We start from the raw sequence: 12210 nt of genomic DNA on the forward strand, positions 1-12210 counted from the left end.
TTAACCGAGCAATAATCTATTTACAGTTTAAACTCCTCCACAATGATCTGGGCTTTTAGAATCAACATCCTTTAGTTTGCAGAAGTCCTGTAAATGAGGCTTAATGGATGCTGATGAATCTGGTCTACTGGAGGCGGGGTGGGAATGATTAAAACACATTAATATAGAAATATGTTCAGACCGCCCGTCGTTAAACAGGCGGAGGCCTGCGGGTCCGGTTGTGCCCTCTTACAACTTATTGACTCAGGTGGCCGTGCGTTGGTGGGCTGATGGTCCTGGTGTGTAGATGAAGACAAGCTTTGATTGTCCCTATCACCTCATTGAGCCGCCGTGCAAAGGTGCTGCTTAACAGGTGAGTTTATCAGTAAGTCCTCAGACTGAAGACGTCTCTCGAGACGAGGAGACGAAGGACAGAGTTTCCTTTGACCTGCTAACAAGTGGTTCTGAAGGTTCTAGGATGTGCTTAAACCTGACCAGGGCCCATTGACGTCTGGTTAGAGATCATGACAGAGCCCAGCTGATCCGGATCCGTCTGACAGAACCGACCGATACGAAAAACTATAGGGAAGTCCAACAAAGTCAGTGAAGATGTAAGAAGTTGGGAAAAGCTCTAAAAGTGAAGTAAAAATGATCTGCAGCTCCGAGGAGGTCTTTCTTAATTCCAGCCTGTGTCTGAAACAGGAACGGAACCAACAGGCTGAGCGGTTCTGCTCTTTTCACCGGGTCAACCCTGAGACTGATGGCTTTAACTGCTTCTCTGAACATTAAAATGTGTAACCTGAGCAGTTAAAGCCTGCTTAAACGGTCCTGATGGGGTCTCTCTGTCTCCATGGAGACGCTGAGAGCAGCCGTCCGGCCTCCTTTCCTGAAATATTCCCCTAAGGATGCTGGATTTCATCGATGCATTTCAATATAAACTGTAAAACTCTGATATCTACGAATTTAAACGGCGGATATGACCTGCAGAGGAGGACAGGCAGCTAACGCTAAAAGCTTTCAGGGCTGGATTGATCCTGGTTCCTGCAGAGAGAAACGGACCCAGAAAACTACGCTGGTTCCTGAACAGGTTCCTGTGGCGCAGACATTTAACATGCAGTGAATGTCTGAGGCTGTCGAGTCACTAAACCCAGATCAGAAACCCGCTGCCTCGCAGCTTTACAGCAAATGTTCAGCATCCTTTAATGGAGACTTCAGAGGAGATGCCCAGCATCAGAACCAGAACCTGTTGCTTCACTGGACCTTCCACGGTTTACAAATATCTCTGATAGACGAGAGGGGAGGTATCCTAGTCATCACACCCTGTAAATATAGCGCTCAATATTTCTGTTTCTAAGCTTTAAAGGAAAAGAGGGAAAATGAGCACACATGGTTGGAAGCTGTTGTCATGGTGGCCGCAGGTCTCCGTGGTAACCAGCAGAAACAGAGAGAAACCACTAAACGGGCCGATATAACCCAAACTGCATGCTGCGTGTCTCATCTGAGCTACACAGCATGGAGGAAAATCCGAACAATGTGGGGTTCTGGGCGATGAAGAATACGTCTTCAGAACAACGAAGCAGCGCCTCGAAGGTGTCGGCACCAGATAACCCAACAATGTAAGAACCACATGCATGAGGAAGGAGGAAACAAGCGGGGTCCTAAAGACTCACCGAGGATCCAGGGGCCGTCTCACGTCAGCAGGACAACCAGCCGCAGTCTGCTGACACTATACGCTGCAGCACAGAGACCTGAGTTTATGGGTCAGAGCGAGCCAGACGACAGCCCAGCTGCATCAAGAGATCAGGAAAGGCATGCATGTCTGTTTGCATCTCTGTCCCTCTTTATGAGGACCGGTCTGAGCAATCAGTGGGGACAGTCAGTCATTAAAGGACCCAGGGGTCAGCTGGGGACAGCGTGGTGCAGAGAGAGCTCTGAGGGTCCTTTAGAGATACAATACCATGTGTGTGTGTGTGTGTGTGTGTGTGTGTGTGTGTTAGTCATAAGAACCAAACTGTAACACATGAAATATCAGCAGAGCTGTGAGTCTAATATCCTGGTTTTCCATTAAAAGGAGCCAGCTGAGCCCGCCAGAGAAACATGATCTCACACACACACACGCACACACACGCACACACACACACACACACACACACACACACACACACACACACACCTACACCGTGAGGCCCGGTCAGGCGAGCAGACACGGTCCAGGTCCACCATGTGACTCCATGCCTCTGATCGAGGCTCTGCTGCTCCCACAGCTTCACCAGATGCACCTGAACGCAGCACGCTGACTCCAGCAGCGACGCGTTTACTGACGGACACACAGTGGGAATTTGCACGTGTTCTGGTTCTGGGAGCTGAAACCTGTGCAGGTGATTGATGACGTTCAGTGGAGGAAAGATCAACCAGAGGTTCACAAGCTAAGTGAAAACTGCTAAAACTGAAACAGATACGGTGACATCCTTACTGACTATGAACCCGTCCTCTGGGTGAAACAGGGCGGTGGCAGCATCATGCTGTGGGATTAAGGGTCTCTGGCAGGAGCAAGGAAAGTTCCTCTGCATGCACTCCGTGTCTAGAACATAAATCTCTTTTAGACTGAGTGTTGTCATGTGGGAAAGGGTGTGAATACTTTTGCTAGACATCTTCCTTCCAGCCTGTAGCGGTTCTCGCCATTGACGGCCATGTCAGAACCAGCAGAGCCCTCCGGTGTCTCCAGGAGCCTTTTGACCTCCACTTCCTGCTTGCTTCCTGTATGTCTGCTGATGGGTCAACGGTCACTGCCAGCAACTACAGGGATCCTGTCTGAGGGCCTCTGCTGTTGCAGCTCTGACTGCTTTAATGTTGCCGGACTAAAGGACGGGAACCTTGATGTGAAACGAGAAACCCAGCGAGCATTTTGCACATCGTCGGGCCAAACGTCCTGATTCCTCCACCATGCGGGAAGGGAAAGCAGCTGAAGGCAGCGAGGAACCAGCAGGAGGTTCAAACATGACAGAGCTGGAAGACGTGAAGGTGGAGATGGAGGACCTGCTATCTGAAGCTGCTGCAGGAGGCGCAGGTTTCCTCATAAACGTGGTGAAATGGAGAAGAGACGTCTGCTGAGTCCACGTTTGGCTGAAAGCTGGGAGAGTTGATGGAAGCTGGACCACAACTGTGGGCCAACAGCCTTCAGTAAATGCGTCCAGGGAGCGTCTGGAAACAAAGCATCCAGAGACGAAACCCTTTCAGCTGGAGAAGTCACACAAAGCCCAGGAAAACGTCCCGAGGCCGACAGAGCGCCTCTGCAACAGCAATTCTTTGGGCCTTTGCACTAAATGGCCAATTTCCACCGGGAGCAGCAATTTAATTAAATACAGACACACTGACCATCTGTATGCATGTATGAGCCGTTGTAGTGGCACGTCCGTCCGCGCGCGTGAGCCGGCCGCCTCGCCGACAGGAAGACAGATGAAGGACAGGAAATGAGCGCCAGCAGACGGACAACATTTGGCGAGTGTGCGTCTGCTGAACAAATGGCGAGTGTCGTCCGAGCAGACCGCGCTAATCAATCTGTGGCGTCGCCCTGGAGACGTGCACGTGTCTGCGCCAGGAACCCGGTCCGGGTCAAGGACGGGGACATCGTCTCAAGGACGGGTCCGACCAGAGCACGCTTCAGAACCAGCTTTAAAAATAAACAGCATCCTGTTTGCAGGGACGGGTGGGAACCGGAGAGGAGAACGGTTCAGAGGAGGGGAGGACACGCTAAGCAGATGTTTTCAGGGGTTTTAGGGTCGACATGTTGGAAACGATGGTGGAGTCTGCAACAAATGAATGTTAAAGACTCAAGAGGAACAAAAAGGCACTGATTTAATGAGGAAAGTAGGGAATTGGTGTATGAATGTTTAATTTTAGGTTATCGTGGCAGATCTGTGGACATAACGAGTTTAGATATCTTTAAAACACAGGAAGCATTGGTAGGTCTATGGGAATTATTTTCCTCTGAAGGTTGAACAAGAGATGTCTTCAGGAGAGGGACGGTATAGAGACAATATTCTGATAACTTTTCTGGAAACAGGAAGACGTTTAGACCATAACTTTTTATGAAAGTTATGGTTTTGGTTAACGATGTTCAGGATATTCAGAGATGTGGATAAATGTGAAGGTTGGGACGTTAAACTTGTTGTGACCTGCTGGTGGATTCTCACAGAAAGGAGGCGTGGCATACCGATGCCGGTGGTACAGAAGACAGGTTGTCCTCACCTGGAGTCTTTGTGTAGACCCTTTTATCCACCGGGAGACTCCTCCTCGTTTGTTCACAGCAGAGGCTCACTGAGCCGATAACAGGCGTGGAGGAAAAACCTCTTTCTGTTGCAGAAACCTAATGAACTTCATACATACTGACCGCGTCCCAGCAGGGACCCAATCACCTGGACCCAGACACCGGGGCTCAGACACCGGGAACCAGACACAGGGAACCAGACAACAAGGCTCAGACACCGGGAACCAATCTCCGGGAACCAGACACCGAGACCCAAACACCAGGAACCAGACACCAGGGCTCAGACACCGGGAACCAGTCTCCGGGAACCAGACACCGAGACCCAATCACCGAGACCCAAACATCTGGGCTCAGACACCGGGAACCAGACACTGAGACCCAATAACGAGACCCAAACACCAGGACCCAAACACCGGGAACCAAACACCTGGAACCAAACACCGGGAACCAGACACAAAGGCTCAGACCCCGGGAACCAGACACCGGGAACCAGAAACCGGGAACCAGACACCAGGGCCACAGCGTCAGCCTCAAAGGTTGCACTCTCCCCATGGCGGCGCCAGGACTTTCTGATCACTGTCCCTCTTCCCAACCTGCGGTCCGGACCGCTGGGAAATGGAGGAGACAGGGAATGCTGGGAAATGGAGGAGACGGGGAATGCTGGGAAATGGAGGAGACAGGGAATGCTGGGAAATGGAGTGCTTCTTACCGAGGTGTTCTGACACTGGATGCAGGAGGAGTTGAAGCGCACAGCAGGGATGCGCTGCACCTTCCCCAGGATGTTGAACACGCACTCGTAGTTCTTCTGACCCGACTGCGGCTGGGGGAGGTTACGAGCCCGCAAGGTGATTGGACGAGCCATCCCGGCGGGGACGAGGATGTTGGCGGTGGGGAGGATCTGAGGACAACCCTGTGGAGACAGAGGGGGTGTTAGCTGTGACTGTATGGTTCTGTTTTCTGCATTACTAGATCCACAGAAACACCACAAACTTCCTAACGTCTCACCAACTTCTACAGCTGGTCCAACCTTCATCATCCAGATTAACTCCAGACTTTCCACTAAAGAAGAATATCAAAGAATATCAAGAATCTCCCAGTTTTATCCAGAAATCACAGATTCCCACCAAAATATTCTCGTCCTCCAGAATCATCCTCACTTTCCCAGAAAGCCCCGATCAGGACCTCAGGACGCTGTGGACAGACGCTGCTACTGATCAGACTCACCCTACTATCTACACCCTACTACCTACTACCTACACCCTGCTACCTACACCCTACTACCCACACCCTACTACCTACACCCTACTACCTACACCCTACTACCTACACCCTACTAACTACACCTACACCTACACCCCACACCCTACTACCTACACCTACACCCTACTACCTACACCTACACCCCACTACCTACACCGTATACACACACTGTACCCCCTAATCCTGATCTCCTAACAGTCCCTGCTTACAGTTATATCCATCCATCCACTCATCATCCCTCCATACCTCCATCCATCCACCAACCTCCATTGATTGAGGTGATCTAGGATCTAGGAGAGAAACCAAAGCAACCTGCTCTCCAGCTCCTCCTCAGGTAACCTGAGGTATTGTCAGGTCCGTATACCTGTAGTTCTGGTTCTGAATAAATGTAACTAAAGCTACATGTTCTGACCTTTCCTTCCTTCTTCACCACCACCGACCACAGCGATGTCCTCATTACTGCTGATCTAGCTCTGAACCACGTCTCCTCCATCCTGCCATCACTCAGGTACATCAGGATCCAGGACCTGCTCTGACTTGGTCCATACATCCCCCCCGCCCCCCACCATTCTATAAACTGATGAATTTCCAAAAATGTTCCCACTTTCCAAAGACTTCCTTCTTCCTGTGTTTGTAGTGGATTGACCTCGCTTCCTAAAGATGTCCTCTCTTTGTTGGTCACTGGTAGTGAGATCAAATCTGGCCACAGACACCAGAGAGCTGACGACGGCAGATATCTTATCAGCCTGTATCTCTGAGCGAGGACAGACACAGTGTGCAGCCACGCACAGTCAGTGACAGATGCACACAAACACTCTGTCTGCGTGCCTCAGTGGGGTAAGCCTTTATCAACGAGCGTCTCCATGGTAATTAATTGGCCAGTGACTGACATGAAGACTGTAGCTCCACTGGAAGAGGACCAAAGCGGAGCAGCGACTGCAAGCACTCCTGCCTGTGAATAAAAGACTCATTTAATCACAGAGTCTGTCCCTTCAGCCTCTCCTCTCACACAGAAACACGAGGAGACGCAAGCTCAAATCCTGAAGACATCCTGTCCTCCACATCGTTGCCTCCGCTAATGAGACATGACTGTGCCAGGACATGTTCCTGTCCAGCAGGAACCGTTCTTCTCCTGCAGGAAAGTCCAAAATGCAGCTGAAGATCAGCTTGGCTCTACAAACATCTCCGTCCTCTCCAACCTTCCAGAAATATGCCCACTTCTCCATCATCTCCCAACGTCATTTCCATCTCCAGACCCGTCTCCGCCTACCAGACACCAAGCGAGCTTCCGACTACGTTTAATCTTCAACGTGCTTTCAACAAATGTCAATATTTCCTAAAACTTCTCAAGATTCCAGCAACATCCACGTTTCACTAAAGTTTCCTGTTTTACAAAAATCTTCACCAAACGTCACATCTTGCAGAAATGCTCCTCCTTTCTTTCAGCATTATTCATGTTTCTGCTCCTTATTCTCAAACATTTCAGTATTATTCATCTTTCCACAACTTTCCCCAATATCCATGAAATGTCTACAGACGTGTTGCAGAGGTCTGTAGACGTTTCTGATCATCTCCGTCGTGATCTGACAACGTCAGCCGTTAAAACAGCAGATCTGACAAACGTTCAGACTTTTAGAGGTTTTTACTGGTTCTAAAAGGTCGACGTCTCGTAGGGAGAAAGAAGCTCAAACCTTCTTTCTCCCAGCTGCTGTGCTGCAGCGGTGAAAAAATTAGCCAACAAAGTAAAAACATGGTGAAGCTGTCAGTCTTCAGATGGTCACGCTGATATTTTCCAGAAGAACTTCTTCAGGATGTTAAGTGAGAAGCTTCTGAAGAAGATCTGCGAGGAGCAGCAGCCATCATGAAGGCAGCGCCTGTAAGCGGACCTTCCTCCAGCTGAACCTGGATGAATAAGGTTAAACGAGCTCTCAGCTCTGACTCTTCCTCCCTCTAGTCTGCCTAATTGCCCAGTAATTAACATTAATTGCTGTGATTGGACGCTTTCGTGTCAATTAAGTGACTATTCATCTTGTATTAACTAATTAGCCAATCAGGGGTTGTTACTGTCGCACTGTAATGACACCGAGCACCAATCACATCAAGGACACGTCAACAACAGGTTCCCAGTTCGCCGTGGTCTCTGCTAACGAGACAACGAGCCGACTACATGCTGCTCAGCTCGTTAGAGGAGCGACGCAGCAGCCAGTAGCTGATGGGGGGAACCTGTTGGGTCAGCAACACCTGCAGCAGGTAACACGACAGGTGGGAACAAGCTGACTTTCTGTGATGGGGATGCAGGGAGAACTGTCCTAGACGGCTGAGAGTCCAGCAGGAACCTTTGAACATTCAGCTTCTCCTCAGCAGCCAGCTCTGACGTCCCATCAGTCACTGAGTCCTTGAACGCATCAGCGAGGCCAGATTTAAACGGACTGCTTGGGGTTCTGCAGGTGTTCACTGAGCCATGAAATGACAGCCAGGCAGCAGCCTGACCTCAGACAGCTGAGAGAGAGGGACGGACGAGGCAACCTTCAGCAGAACGTCAGCCTCTCCTCAGCATGGAGGAGGTGTGGTCCTCTCTTCAGCTCATGGAGGTTCCTGCTCAGCTCTCTGAAGGTCCCACCGCAGCGTGGACCTGGAACCTGTTCTGGCTTAGCTGCTGTGTTTGAACCAGGATTCCGCTGCTTACAGTTCACTCTGGAAGGCGTGAACAGTTGGGATCAAGTCCCGCCCACAAATGTAATGACACCGAGCACCAATCACATCAAGGACACCTCGGAGGCCCCACCCACAAACTGCACGACCCAGAGGCCCCGCCCACAAACCGCACGCCTCAGAGGCCCCGCCCACAAACCGCAAGCCTCAGAGGCCCCGCCCACAAACTGCACGACCCAGAAGCCCCGCCCCCAAACCGCACAACCCAGAGGCCCCGCCCACAAACTACACGCCTCAGAGGCCCCGCCCACAAACCTCACGACCCAGAGGCCCCGCCCACAAACCGCACACCTCAGAGGCCCCGCCCCCTAACCTCAGGCCTCAGAGGCCCCGCCCACAAACCGCATGATCCAGAGGCCCCGCCCACAAACCGCACACCTCAGAGGCCCCGCCCCCTAACCTCAGGCCTCAGAGGCCCCGCCCACAAACCGCATGATCCAGAGGCCCCGCCCACAAACCGCACACCTCAGAGGCCCCGCCCCCTAACCTCAGGCCTCAGAGGCCCCGCCCACTGGATCTCCTCCTGGTTCCAGAATTGTTCTGACCTGCTGGTGGCTTCAGCTCTGAGTTTACCTCCATGCTGCTGACTCGCCCCTCCTGGAAGGAGCAGTCCTGCAGGTTGTTGGTGCAGATGTGGCGATATTTACACCAGTGACACGGGAAGGTGCTGCTGACACAGGAAGTACACCTGAGGGGACAGGGAGAGGCTCTGATTGGTCTGTAGGGATCAGCTGACAGGCGATGAGGAGACGCTGGACTCACGAGCTGAGCACGGAGCAGTTGTAGTAGACCACGGTGGTGGAGATGAACTGCAGGCCGGTCTCTGTGGAGCGCAGACTGAGCTGCACCACCCGCTTCTCTCCTGCAGGTCACATGATCATCAGCCAATGCTCTGGCAGCAGCTCAGGGCGCATCAACAAGCAGAACTCACCGTAAGGAGGACTGTGTGCCGGCAGGTCCTTCAGCGACGGCGACATGCACACCACCTGACCTTTACCCTGCACCTGTCCAGGTGTTTCCGTCAGGTTCTCGAACACGCAGGTGACCCCGCCTGAAAGCTCCGGGACGTTCTGCACCCTGATGGTCAGCTGGATGCAGGAAACGAAGGCGCAGAGCGTCAAATCAGAAGAGCGGCCGCGACACCTCAGCTCGCCAGGTGTGTTTGCTCACCTGAGTCGCAGGTGAGGTGACGGACATGTTGCTCGGGGTTACGGAGATGTCCACGCATTGGTCCAGACGTGTGTTGAAGTGCTGAGGCTCCTCCCACTTGTCACATGACTCCTTTCTGGAACACCTGGAAAGGTTAAACCAACGAGTTGTAGGACACAATTTAGCCTGAGAATATTCATCCATCCATCATCCATCCATCCATCATCCATCCATCATCCATCCATCATTCATTCATTCATCCATCCATCCATCCATTCATCCAATTATCCATCCATCCATTCTCCATCCTCCATCCATCCATTCATCCATCCATCATTCATCCATCCATCATCCATCCATCATTCATCCATCCATTCATCCATCCATCATCCATTCATCATTCATTCATCCATCCATCCATCATTCATCCATCCATCATCCATCCATCATTCATCATTCATCCATCCATTCATCCATTCATCCATCCATCATCCATTCATCATTCATCCATCCATCCATCATTCATCCATCCATCCATTCATCATCCATCCATTCATCCATCCATTCATTATCCATCCATCCATCCATCATCCATCCTTCCTCCATCCATCCATCATTCATCTTCCATCTACTCATCCATCCATCCAGCCATCATCCATCTGTTATCCATCCATCTATCCATCATTATCAATCCATCATCCATCCATCCATCATTCATCCATTCATCTTTGATCCATCCTTCCATTCATCCATCCATTCATCTTCCATCTACTTATCCATCCATTCATCATCCATCCTTCCTCCATCCATCATCCATCCATCCATCCATCATTCATCTTCCATCTACTCATCCATCCATCCAGCCATCATCCATCTGTTATCCATCCATCTATCCATCATTATCAATCCATCATCCATCCATCCATCATTCATCCATTCATCTTTGATCCATCCTTCCATTCATCCATCCATTCATCTTCCATCTACTTATCCATCCATTCATCATCCATCCTTCCTCCATCCATCATCCATCCATCATTCATCCATTCATCTTCCATCTACTCATCCGTCCATCCAGCCATCATCCATCTGTTATCCATCCATCTATCCATCATTATCAATCCATCATCCATCCATCCCTCATCCATCCATCCGTTCATCCATCCATCATCCATCCATCCATTCATTCCCGTTTATCCTGGCAGGGTGAGGTGGTTAATGTCTGATCTGTTTTCCTGCTTTCATCTTAACCTTTCTTTATTTTAAATATTTAAATGAAGCCGTTAAATGTTAGATTCTAACGTGAGAGCAGGACCTGCAGGTTGTTCCTCGGTGACCCAACTCGTTGTCTTCTGTGCTGAATGTGATTAATGACAGAACTAATTAAAAGGAGGCAGCGATTTAGTTATCGGCGCGCTGCAGGTGGAGTCGCAGCAGCCGACAGGCGGAGGTGAAGTCTGCAGAGAGCAGCAGCTCCAACATATGCAGCTCCACAACAACACGGCAGCCTGCAGTAATGATCTGTTTACTTCTAATTAACAGCAGATGGACAGAAAGAGGAGGAGGAGGAGGAGGAGGAAGGATGATGAACACAATCAGCCGCTGTTGGGTTTTCTGAGGAAAACTCAGAACCGGGCCTTTAACTCAAGGTCACCGCACGAGATGGAGCCTGGCAGACAAAGCTCAGGGTAAAGAGTAAAGGGGGGTGGTGCCATGTTGATCTGCTCAGTCTGAGGTGATCAGCCCAATCATACCATCTTCGTTAGGATCTCAGGTTTCAACCAATCACAGCTCAGATAGGAGCCTTCAAGCTGAGACTCTGATGTCCGCACAAAGATGTCCTGCTGAAACTCATCAGCGGTCTTCAGAGACAACAAACCGCCTCCTGCTTCTGCTTTCATCATCAGTGAGCTGCACAAGCTGAGGCTTTTACTTTGAAGGGACAGCTGACTGATGGAACTCCAAAGAGGAAGTTCCTCCACCTGCCTGGATGCTGAACATCAAACATCCTGATGAGAGGGAACCATTTATAGCAACATTAATGACGCCTCAGGGGAACACACACAGTCCGCCCTCCCACCGCCTCCATCATCGCTGCTCCTCCACAAAGATCCGCTTCTCTCATCCATCCTGAACAGAACCGGTTCTGATGGACATGGAGGATTAACCGGACCTGAAGGAAGGACCACCTGGACTCACAGCAGCAGTTCAGGGACAACCCTCTAAGGGTCGACTGCTGTGTCTGTTTCATGAAAGCAGAAACTAAAGATGGAGAACTGCTGAGGTTGATGATTCCTCTGCAGATCAGATGAATCTAGATGTTTCATCCGGGAGCTTCGTTCCTGCACTGCATGCTGATGAACAATGGAGGTAAAATGATGCTTTCAGGTGTTTGATGACCAGGTGGTCCTAAAGCAGAGTCTCTGAGGACTCCAGATGTTTGGAGGAGCTCCAACAATCTTTGAAATGAAGGATGGGATCTGCAGGTTTTTCATGATGCAGAACATCATGAAAGCTTTGAAGGAATCTGGAGGACCTTCAGGGAGCAGATTCAGCTGGAGAGCAATGATCTCTGATCCAGAACCTTTATTCGTCACCAGCTGCTAGAACCTGGGTTGTTCTAAAGAACCTTCATCCAGAGCTGCATTCACAGCCTTCACTGAGCAGAGAAGAAGCCTGATGTTCTCCTCAGAGGAGGTCCAGCTTCTGGAACGGACCATCATGGACAGGATGGACCTGTTCTCCAGATGTTTGGTGGGAAAGGAGCACCCAGTCCCTGCAGCCAGGTTCTGGGATGGTAGGAGGTCAGATCATGGTCTGGGTTTGGACCACCTCCTCTTCTC

General features: G+C 50.6%; 1 protein-coding gene across 1 annotated transcript in view; it reads right to left on the minus strand.

Annotated features, from left to right (window-relative positions):
- The window catches only part of plxna3 (plexin A3), an 88216-nt gene that overhangs the window by 20390 nt on the left and 55616 nt on the right, over positions 1–12210 (minus strand). Inside the window, exons 9-13 of the mRNA XM_036143551.1 lie at positions 9389–9512; positions 9150–9306; positions 8981–9080; positions 8792–8906; positions 4956–5156 (exon numbers count right to left, since the gene is read on the minus strand). Of these exons, the coding sequence (XP_035999444.1) occupies positions 4956–5156; positions 8792–8906; positions 8981–9080; positions 9150–9306; positions 9389–9512 (697 nt within the window). The remainder of the gene's footprint in view (positions 1–4955; positions 5157–8791; positions 8907–8980; positions 9081–9149; positions 9307–9388; positions 9513–12210) is intronic.

The sequence above is a fragment of the Fundulus heteroclitus genome, chromosome 1 (genome assembly GCF_011125445.2).
Source record: "Fundulus heteroclitus isolate FHET01 chromosome 1, MU-UCD_Fhet_4.1, whole genome shotgun sequence".
Lineage (NCBI taxonomy): Eukaryota > Metazoa > Chordata > Actinopteri > Cyprinodontiformes > Fundulidae > Fundulus > Fundulus heteroclitus.